Here is a 26,931-nt window from a genome sequence, read left to right as displayed (position 1 = left end):
TTAGAGTGATTAATTTTAAATGAAAATGTTGATATAATAAATATATAAGAAATGCTGAAGAGGGTCAGAACAAAGATTTGACTAACCTGGTGGCTGATCCACTGTGAGCAGTGGTAGTTTCCTGACACACTCATCTGTTCTCTAGCTTTTCTTCCATGCTTTAAAAAAACAAAACAACAACAAAAAACCCACCACAGCATCGCCCAGCAGGCAATTCCATCTATCAACCACGTGTTGTGTGAAAACATTTCAGCTTTTCTTTTTTTTATGTAACCTGCTAATGTAACTTCTTGCTGCAGTGCCTGTTTGAATAGTTATTCATTATCCTTGTCAATCTTGTAAATATTTTAGTCTTCCCCTAGGTTTTCTCTGTCCCATGCTGAAGAGTCCCAGTCTGCTTACATACCATATCCATGAAAACAGTTGCAGGACTTGATGCAGTTGTCTTATCTTCTCTCAACCTCTTTCCAAGTTATTTTTTATCCACTTTGGGTGAGAGCAAAGAAAAGACCAACTGCTGTGCAGTTAACTAATTGCTGCCTGAGGTATTTTGCTGTGGCAGACACTAATATTTTGCAAATTACATACGGGCCAGAGAACAAATGATGTTGGCATGGGAGTGCTGCTGTACACGACTGACAGTAGGGTGTCAGGAAAGATCCATCCATGGACTCTCCTGCAGTGAAAAAGGGCATAGCCATGGGCATCATTTGACTCTTAACAGTACTTACTGTGTCCAATGCTATCTCAAATTGCCAAGTACATGTAAGACAAAATATGTTAAAAGTGGGGAAGAGGAGATGTTCCCCCACGCAGTGTTGAATTACAGTTTTAAACTAAGTGTCTTAGTGCACCATGGCACCCAGATGTAGAAGCGGACTTCGAAAGAGACTGTAGTCACAAACATTCACAGTACTCCTTTGGCAGATATTAAGTGCAGTGATTCAGATGCACTGGAAGAAAATAATTCTTGCCCTTATTCTTTCCTAAGCCTCTTTCAGTGCCCACTGACTGAGAAGGAAACTTTGTTCCACGTAGTAAAGCAGTTCTTAGTTCAAAAAGCTGTTTAAACAAAATAAAAGAAGTAGGGTGAAGGAAGTAGGTCCAATGAAATTCTGGAAAGGGAATTTACTTACTCAGTGCTTCTTACAGCAGTTAAGGATTGCTGCAGTACGGTCATCTCAGTTGGAAGGGAGCTCAGTGGCCAACCTGTCCAACCTCTTGTCTGAAGAGGTCAATGCTGAATTCAAACCAGGTTGCTCAGGGCTTGTCCAGTTGGGTTTTGTACACTGGGGAAGGGATGGAGACTCCCCAAGCATCTTCAGGCAACATCTTCCATTAACTCTTAAATCAATGTTTGTCAAATAATGGCTACATCATTTAGACAAGAATATTATAAAAATAACTAACATAAATGATAAATCAGTATCTCTAATTCTGGGACTGTAAATAAAACAGGACGTAAGCTGAACACAGCGTCCATCAGAACAGTTAGCATGAAAATTCTGGTATTTGGCTGTGATGGACACATGGTTAGCTCTGCTTCAAGCGTTTTAATTCGCCAGCAATAAGACTTAAAATAATTTGGGGACTTTTTTTTAGTAATTATTCAAATACATCGAGTTGCTCCAACACGTGAGTATTTTATTTTAAATAAGCAGTACTCTGGCAGTATTTAACATGTAAAACTTAAGAAGAGAATAACTCTCTGGCACTGCTGATGATTATTTTTAGAGCATGACAAGCAGCTGTCTCCAGATGGTGGTCTGTGTTCCACATCTTCCTCGCCTACTGTAAATGGAAACATTTACTGCAGTAGTAATCTAAAGCTTCTTGTAACTTGTCTTTCTTTGTTTCAGCTTTGGTTTGCTTTCGTTAATGGATTTTCTGGGCAGATCTTATTTGAGCGATGGTGCATTGGTCTGTATAACGTGGTAAGTGCTACGTGCTTTGACTTGATACTACTCAAGACCTGTATGTGTGTTGTGTCCCTTTTCTCCTAGGTAACTATCTGAATGTGTGTCAGGAAAGATGAGTTAATTTGTAAAAGCCATAGGAAAAAAAAATAATCTTGGATGGTGTTTTTAATCACATTTTTGAAAATTTTGAAAAATGCCTTGAATATATACGTGCTTGGTGTAATATAACTTCCATAACATTCTGCACCTTTTGGATGAAATTTACTTTTCTCTTTGAAAGCATCTTTGGTCTCTTGTACTGAGCTATTTTACTGACTGCTCATGTTCAAAATAGATATCAAGTCTTAATCTTTGAGGGTTTTATTTTCTTATCTTTTTGTAGTACCTTACTGTCCCAGTGATTCTGGTCCCTGCAACAACATATTAAATATTTACTCCTATATAGTCAGTAAATACTGAAATCATCTTCTCAGACCCTGTGACAAGTAGATTCTCAGGGAAGCATCATGCAGATGCTTTGGGTTGACTCTGTGTTGAGTTAGAGACAGAACTGGAAGAAGCAAAGCTGTGTTCTTCACCTGAACCAAGTGCAGGATATGGCAGTCCAGGAGAGCTTTCAAATTTTAGATGTGCTTTGCAGGGTCCCACACTGTACCATGCAGTTTTATCCCTATAATCAATAACATTGATTAAAACCTGGAGGAGCTCTAGGGCCAAGTTTAATTGCATACCTTAGACTTGTGCTGGTCTTTTCACTGGCATGTTATATTTGTAACGTTACTGATGGCTGGCCTGGTGTCTGGTTTTATAAGCCATTATGACATTTTGTCAGTGTTGAAAAATCCTTTGCATTTCTCTTTGGAGGGAGGAAATTAAATTTTTTTCTTTAATCAGACTCATTCCAAATATATGGAAATATAGAAAAAGCCACCAAATTATCTCCATCACTGAGTAGTATTAATGGAAGCACTTCTGTCACATTGCTCTAATCTGAAAAATGATGGCACAAACCCTCATATGCCTTATGATTTCATATTCTTCCTGGAAGATATTAATTCAAGGATTTTCCACTCCCTCTTCACCCTCATTTCCTGACTGTTACAGTCTGTCATTCATATTTAGTAATTTGCATCTATTATCTTTAAACCTGATTTGATGGATCTACCTACCCTGCATATAAAACTCAAGGATGAGACTCCTCTTAGAGAATCAGTGGAGTAGAAATTAACCCTTATTTTATAAGGTTGGTATTTTCTAAAATTAGAACTGGTTCCATAGAATCATAAAGAATCAAGTACTGGTTAAGGTATTAGGGGCTTCTGTAACTTGGAGGAGTTAGGTTTTTAGGTGAGGTTTAAATCTTCTATTCCCTTCCATGTTGACTGACCCTCCATTTCATGAGTAGGCTTATTAAAATGCAGAGTGTAGGAAAACTTAATAGCGTTGCGATTCCAGCATTTGTACTTGTTCATACTGGAGGTTTACCTTAATTTAAAACCAAAAACAAACAAAAAAAAACTCATCTAGAAGACTGGTTTACATTAAATGGGAGTTGTCCCAGGAAATGTAAGAAACCTGGGGAAATATCTTAAAGCAATGTAAGAACAAGTCATGTTTTGGAATATATTGGGCGAATGGTCTTAGTTTTAGTTCTCCCCCACCATCTCTTCCAAGCCTGTTGGCAGTTTGACCGTCTGGTTTATCACTTTCTGAGCAAAGAAGTTGGATCTAGGGATGTAACGACTGATTCTCACTGGTGGCTGGCTCTCCAACTGCCAACACATTGCTGGTAGGAAACAGCTTCACAAACGTGAAGTGCATGCTAGAAACTGAACACTTCTCAAACTGTTACATATCTGCATGTAGGATTAGAAATGTTTTTTCAGGTATAAACTGTTAATGTAAAAGGCAATGCCTGAAGCTGAGCATTCAGACGTTCACACTGGTGGTATTTCCACTGTCTGCACTGCAGACTGCAAGAAACAGAGATACCCGAGGTGGCTTTGAATGAGCTGCCTCAGACCTTGGAAACACTGTAAGAAGAGACATGTGGGACTCAGCAGAGGCTAATTTGCTGTGCTTCTGGAAGAGAGCCCTATTGCTTCTCTTGGAAAGTGTCTGAGTCTTGATCATCCAAGCATCTACTCGTAGCACAGACACGCAGTGTGGTTAATTTTATCCTATCAGTTCCTGCCTGACTGGAGAATTCCTAAAGTACTGCAATAGAGAATGGCCATTGTTTTCCAGTGTATTTTTAATGTGATTTCCACATTTGCTTTGTTTATAAACTTAGCTTTTGTTTAGCTGCAATTGTAGCCATAAATATGCGAACCCATTCCTGCAAGGCTTTTTCAAATAATTACGTCTTTGCACTGTGATGTGTTTTACCCTCACTATTTAAGCTGGTACATCAGAAATTACTGATGGCTAACTTCTTGTGTTTAAGTTAATTGGTTAATCGTATGAATTTTATTTTATGCTTCTTTTCTTTGTAAGTCAGTATCTGAGAGTTATGAATTGCTGAAATTCATGTTTGGGTTTGTTTGGACATTTGAAAATTATGTCAAATAACAAACGGGTTGGTAATGCTGAAGTGTCTGGGAATTTTGCTGTTATCTAGATTCTGAAATATCAGAAATCTATAAAACCAATAGCTACTTTTAATTAGCATTTGCTTGCTTTGCAGATTTTCACAGCATTGCCACCCTTCACTCTGGGAATTTTTGAGCGATCCTGTACTCAAGATAGCATGCTTAGATTTCCACAGCTATACAAAACCACTCAAAATGCAGATGGGTTCAACACAAGGGTAAGGGGGGAGTCTGTTTCTTTAAGAATAACATGAACATTTTTATTTTCTAGGTCTCCTTCATCACAAAAGAACTTATTCCACACTGTTACTTCTGCTTTATACTAGGGTACTGCCACTGAGATCAAGACTGTTGTTTTCCAAGGGATTATATTTTGTTTTAAAATAAAAAAAAAAAATCCTTGTTTTTAAATGAGGATTTTCAGGTTTGGCTTCAACAGAAAAACTGGTCCTGGTATATCCATCAACTTTGATTCCAAGTAACATTTGTATCTGAATATGACTTTCTAATTCACAACTACTAAAAAGTGGTGATCTTACCGTTTTCATAGAAACTGGGTAACCTCACCCAGATTTATTTAATGTAGAGGTTGTTATCAAAATGTTCAATATTATAGAGCCTTTTCATTATTATTCTTTTCTTCTCTACTCTTACAGCTCTTTTGGAAAATTAAAAAAAAAAAAAATCATTTATTTTGATTTTCAGGCTTGAAAAACACATTTTGCTTAATTTTTCTATTTTGTATGGTAGAAAATGCTAGCAGTTTGAATTTTGAGTCTACTCCATAGCAGGAACGTTTACATGTACTTCTGAGTCAGGGGAGCTGTAAGATTCCTTTGATTAGAGAGGAGGGAGGAAGAAATTGTAGAGTAGGTAAAGCTCTAGTTTGTGCAGAACTGCGTTATCTGTAAGCTTAAAAACCGCAAAGCGTAGAAAGTATTTGCCCATTAAAAGAAAATAGAACATTTCATGGTACTGAATTAGTCTTTTAAAATCTTTCTTTGAGGTAATTAAAAAAAGGTGGCTCCATCTGTTTGCTGTATTTTGATAAAGATCTTAAATTGCAAGTCTGCTCGCCTGTTATATTTTAACTTGTTAGAATAAGACCGTCCAAGTGGACTAGTGTTTTCTTGTGACAGAGCAGAAATTGTAGGAGGAAATGAATCCTACCAAAGTTTAGGTATTTCACTTCAGGAAAAACATCGTCTGACTCTAAACTACACAATGAAGCGTTTGTTGGGAGTTAGAGAGAGGTCAAGAGTTTTGGACTTCACTGACGACTTGGTTTGTTTTCCCTCAGGTTTTCTGGGGTCACTGCATCAATGCCCTGGTCCATTCCATCATTCTCTTCTGGTTTCCAATGAAAGTGCTGGAGCATGGTAACTGCTTCATTATTTCTTACGTCAGTAACTGATGTTCGGTCTTACAGAGCCAGTGTGTTTGCAGATTTGGAGGTCGTGACAAGTTCCAAGAAAATAATGCTGATAGACAGTTCAATAGACTATAGCTGCTGTTCTTGGCTGGTTATCTTGTGGCTTTCAGAGTTGATTCATATTTAACATAATTGTTGTTCATATAATAACTTTAATGCTTGAAAAATTAAACTACTGCTTTGTGAAAGTCTTACTTAAATTCTGAAAAGAGTCCTATACAACATCTGATTTTTTTTTCAGTAGTGTAGTTTAGTTCTCAACTTTTTACTGTTTAATCTTCTTTAATCTTCTAACGGCAGCTGTATTACAACCATTAGATTTAAATCTTGTTGGATCTTTCCCATTCCATAATGCAGCACTGTAAAATATAGAATAAAATAGAGATTTCACTTCTGCTGAAGTCAGTGGAAGAAGTGGATCGACTGGAATGGAAGAAGACTAGATCATGAGTCAGATACTAGGAAAACAATTTTATTTTTTTTCTTGTACAAACTAAGTTTACTAAGTCTTGTTTTTATGGAAGGTGTGCAACTGCATGGTATCTTGGGGACCGGTAAACCTCCAATGGTTCTTACCTAGCTTTACAGCATAATTGTCTGGGCAGGAAAAAAACATGGGAAACCTGTTGTTTTACTCTATTAAGAAATGGGAATAGATAAGATGAGGAATTTAGGGGAAGTGAGTAGTATTTATCTAAAACCACGAGTTTTTCAAAACAAGCTTTGTTGGTAAACACTGATTTCAAGAACCTCAGCTTGAGGATGGTTTAATTTCAGAGGAGGGAGAAGAAAAGGAAAAGGGAGGGCAGATGATTGCTCACAGGAGAGAGGCATGATGGTAAAGATAAGGAGGAGGCAGGCTCGTATTTCTCGTTACCTGGCTGAGTAAAACTTGTGTCATAGCCTTAGTGACAGTTTCATGCGCTGTGAGATAGACATACAAGAAGGGGATCTCCCTGTCTCCTCTGTATGTGGGCTGGGAGCTCTGTTTCAGTTTTGGGGGAGAGAGGTTGCTTTCGGTTCACTGGTCTTTGTTTTGTTTCGGAGGGGAGGGAGTTGTACTATTTCACTATGTTTATGGGAAATGTTAGTCCTGAATAGCTGCTTTTTCAATCCAAAGTCAGCTATTGTAGACCGATGTCTGTAGCAGTTAGGCTGCAGTTTTTGCTTCAGTCTTCCATAATTTTTTTTTTTTTTTTTGACTGTTCCATTCCCAAATAGATTACACAATTTAAATGACTGCAATGGTAAGACTGGAAAACTCACCTGCCCAAATGGTAACTTTCTTTGAGATCATTTCAATAGGTTGCTTAGCTTGCTTTCCAAAGAGAAATGAGCATTTAATTTTCAAGTTTCTTTGTATTTCTAAGTGAAAAAGAGATTTCGGTGCCGCAGACAAAACTCAGCTATTCACACTGGGATGTTTTTTAACCTCTTGAGTTCCTCAGAATGTGAAGTGCATATATGCAATGAATGGGCACTTGTATAGCTTTAGAAATGACTGTTCACTGGACATCCTGCTGTTCTCATTAGCAAATATCAATCCTTTCAGAACTGCTTAGCCTCCCGAAGTGGAAGGTTATGGAAAGCCCTGAAAAAAAAAAAAAAAGAATTACATTATTGTATTAAAACATAACCTTAAAAAGAATGGGACTTGCACCGAAAGTTATTTGATTACTTAAAAGTGCATTGTGGTGTTGTACTAGAACAATATATTGGCAGAGTCATTAGATGAGTCTATTCTAGAGCTTTCCAATACATCCTGTATTTAGGCATGCCTTTCTCAATAAACTGAGACTTTTGGCATCAGCAAGGAAGGTTCCATTCTTTAGTGCTCTTTACCTTTTTCTTTGACAGTAGGCTGAAAGAGACTGCTAAATCTTTGTGTATTTGTGATTGATGTGGTAGGTGACTGAGGCCAGGAGTACTGAGGCCAGTACTTTTCTCCTGAGTACCAGGAGAAAAGTTGGGCTGGTAGAGATGCCAGTAGCCACAGATCAAACTATTGCTAGGCAAGCTGGCTCAGGGTTTAAATCCTGTTCTACTGTTACTGATTAGTAGATCTGGTGCTGTTTCTTAGTAGCTTAGTAGCTCTGGTGGGAGGTGTCCCTGCCCATGGCAGGGATTGGAACTAGGTGGGCTTTAAGGTCCCTTCCAACCAAACCATTCTAGGATTATATGAAAATAAGAATAAAATCAGGGATATAGAACAACCAACTTCTGGAAAATATTAAGAATCTGTCAGTTCTTCAGAGAAAAGCACATACAGCGATTGTAGAAGCAAGCCATAACAAATGGCTTGGGCAGCTGCATTGGCTGAAGTTGTTACCAGTATGCTGGGCAGAGTCTTTGCCACAGAGGTCAGGCTAGCAGGGACTCTTCTCTGTAGACATCAAAATTTGCTGATCCTGGAGACCTGCTTTACAGGAACGCTGTTAACAAAGTAGATGACCCTGGTTTTACAATGTCAGATCCAGTTTTGCAAATAAACCTAGCAAAGTGGTGCCCTCATAGTAGAAGCACTGTAATAGGCAGTATGTGTTTAGGAACAGGTCCAAGGGGTTTATCTTAAGCCTTTTTCATCCCTGCTGTTTGTGTATTTCTTTAGCAGTTGTCTTAAAACCTGTGAAAATACCGGTACTTATCATGCTTGAGTAATGCTTGAAAGTTCCTGTGAGTATGAGTTCATCTGGCATCAGCCTGGCTGTCGAGTGTGCTTTCGTGGCGTTCCGGTTTCATTCAGCATGGGCTAAGAAAGACTAAACAGACATTTGAAGCATTGCCAAGGTTGGCACTTCCAAATGATAGATTAACGTGTACTTACCCTTCTGCACACTTGACTAAGAGAAAGCTTGTGTGGAGGACTAAATGCTGTTCAGTTACTGAATTAACCTCCAGTAAGACAGTTTAGAAGTTATATGTGTTCTTTGGAGATCAGTCATTTGCATCTTTCTCTTAATGCAACTTTCTTCCACCAGAGATCTTAGGCTTTCTTCACAGCCACAGCAAATAATGGAATTTGTTCGAGCTGTCAGTGAGCAGTACAGAATAGATAGCCACCGAAAAAGTGATGCTGATGTACCTCAGCTCCTGCAGACAAATTACATTTCCCCTTCTGCTAATGGCTTCTGGCAACTGGGACTGTGTATACATGCTCTGTCTGAGCATCGTGTCTTGTTTAGCACAGCTGCTGCATTACCAGTAGCTCACGGCTTCTAAAAGTGCTTTTAGACAGTCCAAAAAGTGAGGTTAAGACCAGTTATTGTCTAGTGTCCTGAAAATCTCCTTGATGTGTCTTCCATTCTGTTGATAAAATTATTAACAAATGTAATTGCTTCTCTTTTTCAGATGCTGTATTCACAAATGGACAGGGAATTGACTATTTATTTGTTGGGAACATAGTTTACACTGTAAGTTTATCTATTCAAGACATTTTTGAATGGTAGAATATCTTTACTTTCTTTTTTTTATCATCAAAAATGATGTAAAGCAGAAGAAACTGTAAAATAAAATGAGGTCTTTTTTGTGACCATGATTTTCTCCCTTATTCACTTTTTTTTTTTTTCACGTTTACTGACAGTATCTTCTGCTCTGCCCCAGTCTGCCAAGTCCCTGAGAGGTGGGGTGGTGCTACTAAATGCTAGTTCCTTTTTCAGGTGTGAAGGGGAGATTGGGCTGTGAACACCTATGAATTTGAGAGTGCTAATACTGCACTTTTTTTTTCTTTTTCCCTTGCAGTATGTTGTAGTCACTGTTTGTCTGAAAGCAGGTTTGGAAACAACTGCATGGACAAGAGTAAGTGCTGTTCAGTATCTCTTATTTTATTAGTGTACCTTTCTCCCTGAGTAGTATTAATACGGAAAAGAAGTACTAAAAATGATTTCAGGCTGCAGTGTTTAAATTGGTTCTTTGATTTAAGGATAAAGTAAGTTCCCTAACGAGAGGAGAGGAGAGTGAACACATTCTAATGACATGATAAAACAGTCAGTCTGTCAGAAGTGGGAAGAGGAGAAGGCTAAAAGCATTTTGCAGACGTCTCTAAATATTGAAAATTTAGAATATTTTCTACAAATTAACATACTACTGTAACTGGTTAAGAAAACAGTTTAAGAACAACATCTCTTTACTCTGTAGCTTCTTTAAAAGTTAATGCAACAGTGAATAAAAGTTGTCTGCCCAAGGATAAACAAATGGGCTTTGTAAAGGTCTTTGAAGCTAGTAGAAAGCACTAGTGACTTCACATTGGCTGAGATTTTTTGTTTGCAAACTTTCAGTAAGAAATAAGGCGTGTTTGTCAAACCCTTTTTGTTGATTCCTAGATGTGAGTCATTTACTTGCAGTAAGAGAGTGCTCTGTTACTGGTAGGTGTCAGAATCTGCCAGGGCACTGACCTCCAAAGAATATGCAGGGCAGGGAGGGCTCCTATGTTGATGACACTTCAACGCTTTTCACCCCTTCCTTCCCCCAGTCCCTTGAAAACACGAATCTTTTTGATTTTGGTGGAGTCCTTTTGTCTCCACAGCTTCATGTGGTACTTTATGTGAATCTAGTTTGTGTGACATACTAAGACATCCTGCCTCAAGACCAGGGTGTTTTGAAGAGCCCCATATTCTTATTCTGTCAGTTTCCTGGAGGGGCTTGGCTAAATCTCATAACCTCATTTCCCCTATTAGCTATAAAATGTTTCCTTTCATTCCTCACAGAGGAATTGTTAAGATTAATGAGCTGATGTCTGCTCTGAATGTTATGAAATGCTATCTGCATGGATTATTTAATTATTAGGGAAATGCTAATGTTTTCTGCCTCATTCTGTCATCTGAAAATAAAATCCATTCTTTTTTGTTGTTGATTAAGTGCAAGTTCTGTGTTGTGTACTAATTTTTTAAAATGCAAAAGGACTTAGAAATAAATTAATTCCCCATGCACTAGAAGAGGACATATTAAAATCTGCAGTGGAGGCCTGTGAGCCTGTTTAGATCCTGTTGTATTACGAATTATTTGATGCTTCCTCCTCTCTCCCCTTCCCTGAGTAAGCGGTGTCTTTTCAATCACCTAGGGATAATCATGATCCCCTCTTTCATACCTTTATTTTAAAAGACACCATAATGTTTAGTAGAGCTCAACGTACTTTAGTACTGGCATTTGTACAGGAAATTATTGTTCTTCACAGAAAAGTGTTTGTGTTCAGAATCAACTTTTTCTACATATACTTGTAATTCCTGTCTCATTGCTCGGACCGAGGGGCTCTCATCATCTTGGAATCTGATGTCGTGCAATTATTATTTCAGCTGTGAGTGAATCAACACACAAAGAATCTTGAGATTACTTGAAGAGTATTAAATGTACAACATTGAGTTAAGCCTCTCTTCCATCATCAACTGGATTGGTTACATCCAATTTGTTTGAGGGAACACGAGGGACGCTGCCACTTGGGAGAACATGATGGGCTCAGCTGAAAGCTTTAAATAAATAACACAGATTCAGAGTAGTTGGGAGTCTGGTAGATCCAGTAGGTAGTGTGGAAAGAAAGGCTTTGATAGAAGTAGTCACTTGCATAACAAAATCTGCACTGTAGAGCTGTGTGGAGCAGCTTTGTGTTATGTGTTGCCTATCTACAATACTGCAGTAGGCTTGTGCCAAAATACAGCTTTCTTAAATACTTTACCATGCTACTGAAGCTGCTTCAGATAAAATGGATGCACAAGATAGATACACAGTGTGTCTAATTTCTTATGCATGAGCACTTGATTTCTTTTTCTGAATGCCATTTAATACGTCTGACAAACCAGCTTCTGCTTTGCCTGCTACTTCTTAAGAAATGTATGACAGATCAGTGGAGAACCAACAGGGCAAAGCTTGGTGTGTGGGGTTAGTGTTTAAGACATGATTTCAAACAGGACAAAGAGGGCTCTGCTGAAAGCAGAAGGTCTTTTAAAGGTGGAGAATTAATTCCACCAAGTTACAAGCCTGAGATGTGGGAAGGGAGATACATGGCAAGGGATGATTGAGATTACCATGAGAAGATGATGAAAAATAAATGAGCAAAGACTTTGCTAAGCTGGAAAGGACAAAACAAAGAGCTGCAAAACTCAAGAACTTTCCTACCAACAGACTGGAGAGAAGTGAGACTAAAAATGAAGATGTCAATTCACTAGCAGAAATACAATACTACAAAGTGGGAGTACGTCTTACAGTGGTTTCCCTGCTTGCTTTTCTTTACTGTTTTTAATCGTAAAGCTTGTAGGAGTTAGCAGTGTGGAAGCATCAGCCCAAGCTATCCTGGGCCTTCTGCCCACTAGTTCGAAAGGAAGACCATGGCTGAGGGAAAGGTCCTTTTGGGAGAGCAGTGCTGGTGCTGTTCTTGGGCCACATCATGGGGCTGGCTCTTCTTTAAGGTGAGCTCTTGCAGCAGCCTTGCAGTGCTGCTCTATGAGGAGCTGAGCACCACAGTTTCGCACTGTGGAGGCCTTTATTCTGGCCAGTGATTCATAGTGATGTGAAATGTCCTTGTTTTCAGAAGAGCAAACACATCAAGTAGGTGAAATCCCCCTCGCTTCCTTCAAATTTAAAAAATAACAGCAATAAAAAAACCTCCTAGTGTTAGTTTCATTCACCTTGAAATTGGATCAGAATAACTTTTCCTTAAGCAGTTACCGGTCAGATCTCCTCGATGAAAAAGAGCAAACAGAGAAAGTTGGAAAAGTAATCTTCCTGCCCATAGTGTCTCTCCAGGAAGGGGCCTATCCCATGCCCTGCTCATTAGTCCAGCAGCTTTCAGGGTTGAACAACATTTCGGCTTTCCGAGAGCACCTCGAAGAGCGTTCTTTCCATCGCCTCTTAACTTCTGCCGGATGAATGCCTCCACTGTAAGCCAGTCTCCAGTTGCTTCCAGCTATCCGCCAGTCTGCACTGGTGCTGCAGGCTCTCCCCGCTTGTTTGTTTGCGCTGCTTGTGCTCAGGAAGGACTCACCTTTCTGAGGATGCTCCCAGGGAAGGAGCGATTTCTTCTCCTCCCTCTAGAAATCGGTGTTTGTCTCACAAATGCAATATTAGACACTTGGATTGTCAGGCTTGCTGTTTTAAAAAAAAGGCAAATGAAATCATCAAATAGAAAGCATAAAGCTGAGAGCTAAACAAACGGACCGTGTGTCCACCGCAGCCACCAGTGCATGAATTCATTGCCGTGTTCCTAAATCCGCGTGTGTTTAGTAATTAAGATTTATGCAGGTACTTCGCTGAGTTAGAGCCAAAGTCATCAGCCGCGGGAGTTGTTGGTATCCAAAAAAAGCTGGAGCCAATAGTGAGCTCAGTTGCTTGTTACAACCAAAATTACTGATTCCATCCACTGCAATGTAAAAGTAAAACAGCTTAAATCATCTTGAACGGCAAAACAGTTTGGGTATGTAGAAGAAATGACGTTCCTTAATGGAACTGAAATGAAACATGTACTGGACGTGTTCTTGGTCACTTTGATACCACTTTTATTTACTCTTAGTCTGCAGATTAAAGAGCCAGTAAAGGTGTAAACTGCATTGCATATCTGTAAATCACCTAAAGCACTTTTAAGGCAGAAAAGCAAAGGTGATAAGTAGATGTTGATCATTTAAGTGGCGGTGTATCACACAACACTGAATCTTCTTCAGGGAAAGGTATGCGAGTGGTGCACGTGACCTGTGTGCACACAGGGGATCTGACACGAGGGATTTGTCAGGATGAACTTTAACCTGTGCCTTTTGAAAAATTCTACCTTGATGTATGTGTTGAACCTGGCATGTGTGCAGTGGGAACCAGGAGCTAGATGAGAGAAATCAGAGCACTAAGGAAAATCTGGTGAGTTTTTGGAGCTGGGAGTAAGACAGATTGGCTGAGAAGACTATCTGCCTGCCCTGTCGCGAGGCAGAGATTAAAGAGGAGAGCTGGTTTATGCTGTTTAAACAACCTGTGCTACTGGCCTGAGACCAAGCGCAGCAGACAGGCCTGCGTGAGGCTGACAGAGACCTGAACAGAAAAGTGTCTGTGGGTGAGGCGGGAGGGGGAAGCGCGCTGTGCTGACTCTCCTTCTCTCCCTGCTCCTTGACAGTTCAGTCACCTGGCGGTCTGGGGAAGCATGCTGCTCTGGCTGGTCTTCTTTGGCATCTACTCGGCCATCTGGCCCACGTTCCCCATGGCACCCGACATGCTCGGGCAGGTCAGTACGAAGGCTCGGCGGCGCGGGGATGCTCAGCACCGGGCCTGCTGTCGGACGCGTGCAAGAGGCTTGTAAAGAATTGTATTATACTCACTACACTATTTTAACAACTTTTTTTTTAAAGCCCTGCATTCATTTAACTTCATCTCCTCATTAAAAGAGCTCTTTTTCTCTCAAAAGGTGACATCAGATGTGATCATATGCACTGTACATACTATACAAATATGCAAGTCTCAGTTCACTTGAACAGCAGTGGCTCTTTCCTTATTTTTTTCCTAGTTAGGCTTCATCTTTTACAAAATTACAAGTACAAACTTAGTGGTTTTGCTATGTATTTTTTTCACCATGGTTTCTGTCTTCCATGTATTTTCATGTTTGATCCTTTTTTCCTGCGTTTGTTTAAAATGAACCAGAATGGACTTGAGGATAGCATGAGATGGTCAGAAGGGAAGCTGATCCATTACTGGTCTGTGTAACACCAGTGGAATGTTTCATTTGGTCTTCCAGTGTCAGCTGAATTCCAGGTGATGAAATTTTCCCTTTGGTGTCATCATCTCAACCTGTGGTGAGCGCACTGAGTCACATGGCTGTCAAAAGTATGCCTCGTGCATATTGAAAATAGCGGGCTTCCAGTAAAAGCAAGGGACTTAATAAGTATACAGTAACAAAAAAAATATTCTGTAGGAGTGGAACTGCTTTCAAAATGACCAGAAAAGAGTGTTTGATAAAAAGTTTAGAGTTGTATTTAAAGCAAGGATGCTCTTTATGATACAGAAAGAAGAAAAAAATTTAGCAAAGAATTGAAGCATATTTAACTTACATCACCCTTGTGTACCAGAACATAATTACAAAAAAAATCCAACTGTAAAGAAATCAATTAGAGATTTTTGAAGTTACTCTCACATTTCTACTCAATAAGAGCAGTCTGTCATCATTTTGTTCCTGCTGTGGCCTAACACACAGTGTTTAATATGCTGCTGAAGCACTGGGGATAACGGAGGCCATTACAGGTTTTCAGACAGCTCTTTGCAGCAAGGAGTGGCAGCTGACAGGCTGCGATCAGCAGGTAAGTGGCTAACAGACAAAAACTCACTGCTTTGATAGTATTTCACGGTGTCCTACATGACTTTCATGGCACATACAGCATCAGCAGCTGTAGTTCATATTTCCATATATCAGGCAGAAATTCGACTGAATATCACGCAGAGCCATGAACTGCTTGTCCTCCACAGCAGACCTGTAGTGCTGCCATTAATGTGTCAACCTTCTCCTACACAAATGATAAGGTGAGCTATTCCTTTTTATGAGAAGGGTCAGGCTATCAGCTTTTAGCTTTATCACTTTTTTTCCTCCCACAATTAGCTCCCATTTTTTTCATTGTGTTGGTAATCTTTTGCTCCAACAGAAATTGTAGGCCCTTGAACAAAAGCTTCGCGTTACTGAAGTTTTAGTTTTGCTTGAATACCTTCTAAAAATTTTCAACTTTAAACTTTGTTTAAATTGTTTTTTTCTGAGGCTATGACTCAAGAAGCGGTACTAATAACTTGCCGAGGTTAAAAAAAAGGTTTTGGATAATGTTTTAGATGACATATTTTGGTGAATTACTGGATTTTTCTTGATTTTGTAAAATCAGTGAAAGCTTCTAAGGTTAAAGAAATTTGCTTACCACTTGCAGTAACTTAAACAAAGGCTCTTGAATAATTGGGTGCTGTCATAATACCAGTTTATGGTGAAATGAGCTGAGATCATCTTAGGCTGTAGTCAGTAAAACGCATCTCTTTACTTTTTCCCAGACTCAAGGTATTCTTTGGCTCCTGCTGTCTGTCTTTCTGTATTTACAAGTAGTCAAAATATGTTAAAAGCTAAATGGGAGAGTCAAAAAGCTTACTTTTTGTTTTTAAACATCTTGTTAGTGTGTTTATATTTTTAAATAAACTGAATTCCAGAAACTGCTAGATATTCATACTAGAAAAATGCAACAGCACTTGAAGGGAGCTGTTTTTAACTGTAGTACATTTTTAGTGCCAGGCAGGACTTTGTGCCATGAGTAAAAGGCATAGAATGTGCAAAACATTTTACTCTGCCCATTCGTCAAATGTCAGCACGGAGTCTTGCAGACATTTAAGTATGTGAAAAGACGCTTTGTTTCTGCTGGGATTTATTAAACCATTTTCACTAAGTATTTCTTTCTCTTGCCCATTATATCTTGAGCATTCTCACAGGGAAAATAATACCATTTTTTCCCCTCCTGGAGGGCAAAGGGAAGCAACTTAGTTATTCTCTGCTGTCAAAGAGTCAACATATTTCTTCTTTTTCTGCTACAGTACTTCACAACAGAATGCAAGTAACATAATAAGACAAAGCAGTGATAAAAATTTCAGAAGTCTTTAGTAGAACTTCTCCATATACATCTGGTATGCTGGTTGTTTTGGGGGAGTACTTTTTCAGATACACAAATAATAGTTCCCTTTAATAGTATCAGTAATGCAAGATCAAAGAATTTTTTGGTCACATTTCTTCCATATGTCATACAGGTGTGTGTGTGAAATGCTGCTCAGATTTTTTGGATGTTTCTTCATAGGACTTGCAGCATACTTTGGGTTTTTGAGAATAATATTACACTGTATGGGATCAAAGTTTGTGTGCACATAGGCCCACCCATGCACATACATAGATACCAGGCTATGAAAGCATGTGTATGTACACATATATATGAAGATGTGATATGTGTATGAAAGCTTTTATTCTTGATCCATGCATTATCTAAGATGAAGAACGACAGATCTCCTCCTTCCCCTCCCCAAGCTCAAATACTATGTATAGTGTTTTAAGGGAGGGTCCTTCCTTTCACCTCTCCAAAGCATCAGGTATTGGCTCTTGGACAGAGAAAAGACTACTGCTGAGCTGTAAGTTTTGCTATTTATTTCCACAGTGTTTTGTCTTTGCTTTGTGAGTCGTTATCGTTAATGACATGTCTTCAGGAAAACTAGTAATAGTCTTTCAAACTTAAGGGAGTAAGGGGGCGAAAGAGCAGGGTTTTAATCTGCTTTTGAGAGGGTCACGGATTGTGGCTAATCCACAGTGCAAATTATTAATTTCTAGATTTTTATATTCTTGTGTTGTGTTACATGTATATGGTCATAGCTCAGAGCTGGGATTTAAGAATCGTTTTGAATTTGGAACACATCATCTCGATCTTGGAGCGACATTCGTAAGGCCTTTCCTCATAGGAGCCTTCTAGTCCCATCACAGCTGGAGTTGTTGCAGATGGAGCTGCTGCACTTTCCCTTTACTTCTTTACAACCTCTGTTGAGAATAAATTGTGCCAACAGCTCCGCTTCTGCGTAGTGGAAGCCGCTGAACATAGGAGTCACTCTAATCCTTTTCTAACTCTAATGGAATCCTTTATCGGGAGACTTTTTAAACTACAACTAAGTCATCAGATTCTTGCTAGGTTATTTGACTACTTACTTAGAGTTTAAGAAAGATGTGCATCATCTTTGACAGGGTGTTTTTTAAAAAACCCCAGTAGTGGAGATGTCCAGTTGATCCCATGTAATATGTCAGTAGCAGTGCTTATTGAAATTAGTGGCTCATCAAGAAAACAACTCTCCCTCTCTTAGGAAACCTTCCTGTTTTTTTCTATGGGTGTGCCATTAGCGTAACAGATACACCGTAGCTATTGCAGTAGATATTTGGTTTGGAGAGGGGAAGGTGATCTAGAGGGTTTAATTTACTTTGCAAAGCTGTTTTTTTAGGTGGCCTCCAGTCTGAAATTCTCTTAAATCTTGCTGATTCAGTTCTTGACAAAGCCTGTGAGAAACCTGCATGGGAAGGCTTAAAAATAACACAAAACAAACAAAAACAAAATAAAACGAAGACAAGATGATAGTCATTATTGCAACAGAATAAACAGGTTTCATGTTACTGCTGTTTCAAATCTGTACTGAAATAGTGACAGCTTAGTGTAAATTTTCATGCTTTCCAGAATAGTTCTGCCTTTTTCTCTACACTAGACGTGTTTTTTTTCCAGAGGTCTCAGTTGTTGTTCTCTTTGGCTTCTCATATTTCTGCGGTGTTTGGCGCTCATTAGAAAATTGGCCGCTTTGATTGTGGTTTGTCTGCAATCAGTTGCACATTACATTGTGGTGTCAGTGTTTTGGTCTGTGGAAATTCTTCATTCAGCTGTTACTCAAAAAGCAGACTTTGCCTGCCAGTCGAGGTTCTTAATGCCTGCTGATGGTGTTTGTTTTTATTATTATGCACAGTGGTCTCCATGGCACTTGATGTGGTTTTGGAACTTTCTCTGCAATTTTGGACTATGCTCCGAGTAGACAAATTAGACTAATGAAGCATGCATATATTTTTAAGCATCTGTTGAAGGAGTAGATTGGTTGTTTTTATGATCCACATGTGGATTTCAGAAATGAATGTCATTTTTAGGTCCCTGGTGTTGTTCTGTATGATACACCAAAAAGAGATGAAACAAGTGATAGGGATAAAATTGATGTTTTTAATAACTTTTGATTGTGAAATGAGGAGACTAAACATGCTTGCTTTCTGGAGGCTAACCCCACAAAAACATGCCACTTCACGTGTTTGTCAACTCTGAGATAAATCTCTCCTAAGTACTTACTAAAGATGTCCTAGACTTGTTTCTCCTTTGAAATTAATTCATAAAAGCAGGATGGTATGTGCAGCCATGCCCAGTACTGTGTTGGCATTTCCTTATAGTGCCATGTAAAAATAGGATTAAGCCAAGGACAAAAAAACTCGTTCTGGTTCAGGAATTGACGGAATTGGCAGTGCACAACAGGGCAGTCAGCTGGCCTTGAAATTTCTCTTGGTTCTTCTTCTTGGCCCACCTTCCGTTTGGCATTTATCCCTGCCCTAGCCTGTGGCTGGTGGGCTTGTGTGTTCAATGGATGAGTAATACAAAAGTGACTGTAGGTAAGTTGCTCCCCACAGGTTGTACAAACAGCATGCATAAGTTGTCAGCTGTTTTTCTTTCAGTATTGTAATGAAAGCTGGACACTAGCCACACTATCTGGCCAACGTCTGTTTTGAGATCGGGTAGCTTTTAACAAGTTTAAACACAACTCAGTAGCTTAAATTGAAATACAGTGCAACACAAGACATTTACACTTAGGCATAACCAGCAGATTATCTAGATTTTGTTGTTGTTGTTTTGGAGTGGGGTATGGCAGTGTCCAGGAACACAGGAACAAGCTTCTTCACTTGGGATAGAATTATAGTCCCATGGTAATTGACTGTGCTTCAAAAATTGTTTCTTCATTCAGTGTGGAGTACAGGATTGCTTAATCTCCTTCGAAATTTCCCTTAAATCACTTTTTCTTGGATTTAAAAGTAGCAAAGACTTGCTGCATGCTCGTGGGAAGATGTTTGGAAGACGTCCTACTCAGTATATTCTTAATTAGAAACAGCTGGCTTTTAAATTTAGAAAAGCAGCTACTGTATTTTACCAGAGGCAGTGAACACTAATATTCATGTCTCAAAAAAAAAAAAAAAAAAAAAAAAAAAAGACTATATTTTGAGCCATGTTGACAAGCAGGGAGAGGCTAAATGCATGACTTGCCATAGTGGATCAGAGCATTTCAGATGTAGTCTGCATCAGAACAGAGGAAAACCAAACAGCTCTACAGTGTGGGTTTGACGTGTATGACAAGAGTTTGTGTGCATCCCTGTGAAAGAAAATACTTTTTCTTTTCATAGAATTAGATTCCTAGAATATTCTATGTTGGAAGGGACCCACAAGGATCATTGAGTCCAACTCGTGGCTCCACTCAGGACCACCCAAAAACCAAACCATGTGTCTGAGAGCACTGTCCAAATACTTCTTGAACTCTGGCAGGCTCAAGGCCATGACCACTTCCTTGGGGAGTCAGTTCCTGTGCCTGAGCACCCTCTGAGAGCAGACCCTTTCCCTAACCCCCAGCCTGACCCTCCCCTGTCCCAGCTCCATGCCGTTCCCTCGGGTCCTGTCGCTGTCCCCAGAGAGCAGAGCTCAGCGCCTGCCCCTCCGCTCCCCTCGTGAGGGAGCTGCAGGCCGCCATGAGGCCTCCCCTCAGCCTGCTCTGCTCAGGGCTGAGCAAACCAAGGGACCTCTGCTGCTCCTCATATGTCTTGCCCTCCAGACCATTCACAGTCTTTGTTGCCCTCCTTTGGGTGCTCTCTGATAGTTTTATGTCCTCTTTATATTGTGGCACCCGAAACTGCACCCAGTGCTCAAGGTGAGGCTGTACCAGCACAGAGCAGAGCAGGATAATCCCTTCCTTCACCCAGCTGGCAGTGCTGTGATGAGCTCTCCAGCCTCTCATCCCCCCATTCTGTACATATATCCAGGGTTGCCCCTTCCCAGGTGTAGAATCCAGCACTTTCTTGTTAAACCTCACACTGTTGGTGATCACCCAGCTCTTTAAGTTGCCAAGATCTCTCTGCAAGGCCTCTCTACCTTCAATGGAGTCAACTGTTCCTCCTAAATTAGTATCATCTTCAAACTTACTCAAAACACCTTCTAGTCCTACATCCAACTCATTTATGAAAACATTAAAGAGAACTGGTCCTAAAATGGAGCCCCAGGGAACTTCGCTAGTAACTGGATGCCAGTGTGATATAACCATATTTACTTGTAACCCTTTCAGTCCAACCCATCAGCCGATTGTTCACCCATCACATTATGTACTTCTCTAGCTGTATGCTGGACGTTTTTTCCAGAAGGGTACTGTGAGAGACAGTATGGAAAGCTTTGCTGAAGTCCAAAAAAATTACATCTGCTGGATTCTCTTAATTAACTAAATGGGTAACCTTGTCATAAAAGGAAATTTAGTGAGGCTCGTCTTCCCCTTGTGAACCCGTCCTGGCTATTCCCGAAGATTGCATTGTCTTTCAAGTATTTTTCAGTACCTCTTAGATTAATCTTTAATCCTAGAATAGTCTTTTAATCTTTAATTACATTATTTAAAATTATTATAACTGGAGAATGGCCAACCAGTTTTTTTGTGTCTTGAGAAGTGCTCAGCCTCTGTGACACCTTTTGCCAGTCAGTTTTTTAGGCTAACAGTGGGCTACTTATGGGATGTAGGGTGAGTTGGAGGGCAACTCTATAGAAAGAAATTTGGGTCTGCTCTTGCACAGATTCATTATTCAGCACTCCTGTCTGTGGCTGTTATCTGTAGGAAGCAGCCATGCTTCCAGGCCTGGTGAAGGCATTGTGCAGGCACTGAGCAATTACCTCTTCCTACATGGAGTTTGTTACCTTAATGGCCTAGTATTGATGATGGTGGGTGGGAGGGAGAATATGAAAGTAATAAAAGAGCAATATGCTGCTGTTCTTATAATCTCAGAGAGAAAGAAGAAAAGGTCATAGAGCAATTGTGGATGTAAGATGATTTCTTAACAGGCATTTAAAGCTCCCATCAACGAAGTTGTAACTCCTTTAGAAAATAACATGAATAACAGATGGGATCTATTCCAAAGGGCAGTAGGTGACTCTGAGTTGGAACTAGTGATTTTATAGCTTGCTCTGGTCACACTTAAGTCATTTTGTTTTCTGATGGACTCAGGAGAGCCCAGATAGCAGATATTTGGAGTTTTATTGGGAAGTTTCCTGTCCTTGGGGACAGGAGGGTCATGTTATGTTTTTATTTGAATTTACTTTATTGGAATTCGTTGTTTTTTGTTTGTTTGTTTGCTGGGGGGGGACTTTGTTTTACTACATTTGTGTTCCACACCACTGTTTTTTCCCCTGTGCTGTTTGGGTTGCATTTTTGGAAGAGACAAACCTAACTATTTTCTATGGGAAAAATATTTCCAGATCAATTTGAAACATACCTTTATTCCCTTTCCTCCCTACAGTATATGTTTCATGAGATCATTTTTTCCCAATTGTGTTATGTCAAAATTTGATCCAAAAAGCCCTGAGGAGTGGAAATGATCTCGCTTATATTGTTCTAAGACTGACGTGGGTGCACAGGCTTTGGGAGCAGGGAGGCTGGAAGGAGTACAGCCTTCCCAAATATCCCACATATGACCATGGGTCATTTGGGGCAGTCTATCCCCTACTGATTTCCTGTTCATGCAGCAGCCTGCAGCAAAGCTGGTATCTTGTGCTACTTCTCCATTGGTGGATATGGTAAAGATAAGAATCGTTTCTAACCTGAAAGCTGTAAATTTTGGAAGTGCCTTTGGATGTCTGTAGTAGTCAAAATGCAGCTGTTTGTCTTGTAGAGCACAATTTCTGATATTTGTGTATAACAATTGAGCTGGTATTTCTATGATAGTAATCTTATCAGAAGGCTTAGGTGGGGCCTGTAGAAAATAATATTGTGAAAGCAGTGCTAAGCAGACACTCGCATGCACTTTCAGTGGGCTATGTTTTCTGTAGGCAAATACGTGATTCAATGAGGTTGAGACGAAAGAAGGACAGAGGAGTATTGTCTGTAACATAATGCCTGAAATGTGAAGGACCCACTCATGCTACCCTTGTTCTTTGTAGCATAAAACCCAGCAGTGGCCGTCCTCAGTAGCTTGATGTTGGGAAGAGAATTATTTCCACCACTAAGAGCTGCAGTCTCTTGCCAAGAATCTTGCAGGGAGCACAGCCCTAGACTTATCGCCCTTTTCCAGTATATATACATGTGAGTGACTTAAGCAATTTTATGCTTATTGTAGATTTCAGCAGGCCAATGAATGCAGAGAAAACTGGAGCAAGGGTTCAGGAACAGTGGTGTTGTTACACACATGCACATAGACATGTACGTGCACAAAAGACAAGCATAATCGTCCTTGCTCTATATCATGCATTGCATTTTGGATGATGCTGGAGGAGGAGAGGACAGGATTTAGTACAGTGGCTGCACTATAGAGTACATGTTAAAATTGACCCAAGATGGCTATTTGTTTTCAGTGAATTGAGAAACCCAAATTGATGGTGTCAAATAGAATTTCTTATTTCTGTGAAACTTTTTGCCACTATGATGTTCTTGTTCAACAAGTGGAAGGTGCCAATTCATTTCAGAGAAATGGACCCGTGACAATTTTGTACACAAACTTACTTTCTTCATCTCGTTCTCTAAAGCAATGGACTCAGTTATGTTGAAATCTGTTCAGATCATTAGATGTTTTCAGAAGGTTCCTAGGAAAGGAGAGGATCAACACCTACCTGCCATCAGCTCCACCTGTGTTAGTGAGTGTAGTGTGCACATCTCTGAGCCAGGGAGATGCTAAGGGAATAGGATTTCTATCTAGAGAGAGAGCAAGGAATATGAGGGATCAAATGAAGAAATGTTGGCTTTCAAAGTTTCAGTTCTGTATTGATGTCGTTGCTTGCCATTGTACAGGTGGTGTGTAAAATGTGTGAGTTACTAGAAGAGAAGAAGATAATAAGGTTAGCAGAGTGTAATTTTAGAATCTACAAAAAGTGACACTCACTTCTGCAAAAACTTCTTTTGAGCAGTATTTTTTGTAAGCGTCTGTTTTGGTAGACATAAAGGGTTTTATTTTTGTGTTTCTTTCATTAGTCATATGGTTTCTGTATCTTTGTCAGTGGTTGCTTGCCGTGTTTTATCCAATAGGGTATGCACGTACAGTAGAAGACCTGATGTTTGGCATTTCGTTTTCACATGTGGAAGAAATATTCTTGTTATGGAGTTCTGAGAGTATTTGAGAGAGATGTACCAAAAAGGGGTATTTTCAGGCTTTTTCCGTGTCCATAATTTCAGAGAAGCACGAAAGGTAACCACTTCCAAGCTTTGCTTTAACAAAAGTTGCATTCAGGGAAGGCCCTACCAAATTCAAGTGAAGTTTCTCCGCTGTAATGACATAAAAGTGAGAGGCAATCATGGTGAATTTCTTTGACAGTGTTATACAATTGATTTTCACTGTGCTTTCATACAACTGCATGCCAATATACAAAGAAAAATCAAAACTGGAGGAGGGAGTAGTGTGCATATGGAGTAACAAGTTACACATCTGGTGGGGGTGGCAGGAGGCGACAACAAATCAGGCTCTGTCAAGTCATTTTCCTTAGGTGCTTATAAAAAGTGCTATTTTCATTTGGGGCTAGGCAAAATCTTATTGAAGCTGATCGGTCTAACCACTACTGTTCACTGAGGATATATGTGAAGAGCAAATAAATGTTTGAACTACTGACATCTCCACGCAAACCAAAAGATGTATGAAAGGCAGCCATAAAATCTAAAATGATTTCTAAAGATCCAGTGACCACATCTGTGGACAAGTGTGTTTGATTTCAACTGCGTGTGTAAGGGAGAAAGTATTGCTGAGGGGCGTGGATATATAATGAAGTTGGAAATGACAGAGAGAGGGTTGAGAGAGAACTTTTAAGTGAAATTACTGGCTACGTGTAGAGTTGGGACCATGAAGAATAGGTCCGTTCTGGTCTTTTGATGTTAGTAGTCAGAAAAACATGATGAACTTAGAGCAAAGCCTGCTGTAAGGAACCTGCTTTGGCAGGAGGGTTGGACCCGACAATCTCTTGAGGTCCCTTCCAACCCCTACAATTCTGTGACTCTGTGATTCTTGAACTCATGTTCATACAAGGAGAATTGTTTTAAAGCCATTTGTAGTCTGCATCAGCTTCTAAAATGAAAGTGGTTTGGAAGGATTGAAATTCAGCCAAGTGTTGGCTGTCACAGGCAAGGCAAAGTAAATGACATCTTTAGTGGGTCTGGATGCTGAGTTCAGAACCAAAGGGACTGTTGCTGCTAAACCTACTTGATTATTCTTGCTCACTCCCACCACAGCATTATGTTCCCTAGGTCTCAAATTCCCTCCTCTGCAGGGAGGTCGCTGCTGGCCTGTGAAATCTGGGCAGAGAGCTGGAAAGGTCCCTGCTGGGCCACTGCTTGTGGTGTTGAGCAGCCTCAAGGTCAAGGTCCCTGGCCTTTCCCCAGCGCTCATCTCCATGCACATCCCTGTTCTCCGGGATATTTTCTTCAGCCAGCATCTTTGCCTCTTTTCCAGCACTTATCTTCTTCCATCACACCTTTTCCAAGACCAATTACTTATTTGGGGACCTTTTAGTTTCTATTTGTGGCAGTTGCAAACTCAGGTCCATAGAATTTGTCGTTTCAACACCAAGTCCTGGAATATACAGATTTCTCACTGAAATATTCTGAAGTATCTTGTTAGCCTTTAGGGGAAGGAAAATCCTCTCCAGAAATCAGCATAACTGGACAGATACAGGTCTGTGGGAGCTTCACAAGAGAGCAGTCATCCTAGAAGGCTGAATCATTGTGTGCCAAGCAGTCTGTTTTCCCTATGGATCTAGAGGTTCAAAGTGCTGCTGGAATGTTCTTGTCCATGATGCTTGTAGCCTGTGATGTGCTGATGTAGCAAATTTGTAATTATAGATCTAGTTCCCTTTCTTTCATGCACTTCTTGTAGAATTACACAGCTCTTGTTCTAAGGCTTTCAAGCCCTAGTGTGTGAGATACCATACAGTGTGATAACAGGGGAGAATGAGTGACTTCGTTATCACATCGATGTGACTATTTGGAGAAATATTTGCTTTTTATATTTGACACAGCACGTGGGAAACACTGCACTGGCCTACTTAGTGGAGTAACAGGGCTTTCTGTCTGTGATGTGTCCATACAGCACCCATGGGGCTCTTTGATGTTGAGAGCCCTTGTGCCGTGGCTGCAGAATTTCATATCTGAGGGCAGAAATGGACTGGAGTCCAACAGGTTTGCCAAATACGATGTATGAACACAAAGCAACTGTAGATAGGTTTTGACATCAGTTCTTGTTGTCCTGGCTCTCGTTCTCCTCTGAGCTCTTTCCAGGGTTTGGTCTTTTGTGGCTGATTAATCTGGAAGGTCATTGCTAAACTGACAAAGTTGGCTTGATCGGTGCAAATAAGCTCAAATTAACTTTGTGGATACTTGTCAAGGGGATCCCGAGCTTCTGATAAAGTAGGTTTTAAGCAGATCTGTACAAATTTATCAGCTCAGATGGGATTCACTATGTGTTTGCAATTACTTTTTTACATCAGAATCCCATTAGATGCTACTTTAAGAAAGACTACAAGAGTGGTTGTGTGAGAGAAAGAAATGTCAAGAGGGGCAAAGGGAAACAAGAGCTGTAGAGGACATTGCCTGAGTTAAATTATGCTCATTAATTCAATTTGAGGCAGGAATGTGTGTAAATAAACCCTGGCAGCTGCAGCAGCTCTCATTTCTGCAGGGCTTTGGCAGGAATGCAGGGGCCAATGGACATGAAATCCGGGCGCTCTTTTGAGAAATTGCAGGCAGACAGCTCTGCAGCCGGGAGAAAGAACAATCAAAGATTTACTGAAAAGACGTAATCACTTTAAGCAGACTTAAAGAGTGTGGGGTTTCAGACATGCAGATTTGGAGGTAAAATTAGTGCAGACAAAAACGAAGTCATTGAAAAACCATGAGGCTTACCTAATTCTCCTGGGTTAATGGCATTATGCACGTCCCAAATGTCCAGCCTCCGAGTGGAGTGCAAGAATTGTAGCTGTACAAGTCAGCGTCTTCAGAGTAAACTGAGTTTGTGTTTTCACAGGTGATTGTAGGTAGTTTGACTGTGCTATCTGCATGAAGTCAAATGTATTGGCCACATGAAGTTAAATGGTTTGCATGCCAAGGCGTTCAGTCTTTGGACCTCTTCCTCATACTGGATCTGTACAAGGGCCTGTAGGAGCATTTCCATCGCTTCACGTGGTGCTAGAATTTGCCCTGTCAGAAGTATTCAGAGAACAGAAATCTCGATGGATACTTTGGTGCTGAAGAG

At 40.1% G+C, this 26,931-nt stretch overlaps 1 protein-coding gene across 7 annotated transcripts in view; it reads left to right on the top strand.

The window, feature by feature from the left end:
* Positions 1 to 26,931, top strand: part of ATP8A2 (ATPase phospholipid transporting 8A2) — a 311,180-nt gene that overhangs the window by 204,883 nt on the left and 79,366 nt on the right. For all 7 annotated transcript variants that reach the window (XM_084539155.1, XM_084539154.1, XM_084539151.1 and 4 more), the window contains 6 exons: positions 1,860 to 1,934; positions 4,606 to 4,728; positions 5,811 to 5,889; positions 9,291 to 9,352; positions 9,681 to 9,737; positions 14,023 to 14,130. In XM_084539155.1, the coding sequence (XP_084395281.1) occupies positions 1,860 to 1,934; positions 4,606 to 4,728; positions 5,811 to 5,889; positions 9,291 to 9,352; positions 9,681 to 9,737; positions 14,023 to 14,130 (504 nt within the window). The remainder of the gene's footprint in view (positions 1 to 1,859; positions 1,935 to 4,605; positions 4,729 to 5,810; positions 5,890 to 9,290; positions 9,353 to 9,680; positions 9,738 to 14,022; positions 14,131 to 26,931) is intronic.

Source organism: Aythya ferina, assembly GCF_964211825.1.
Source record: "Aythya ferina genome assembly, chromosome: 1".
In the NCBI taxonomy this organism is placed as follows: domain Eukaryota; kingdom Metazoa; phylum Chordata; class Aves; order Anseriformes; family Anatidae; genus Aythya; species Aythya ferina.
Note: the sequence above shows the minus strand (reverse complement) of the source record. Positions and strands in the feature narration are given on the sequence as shown.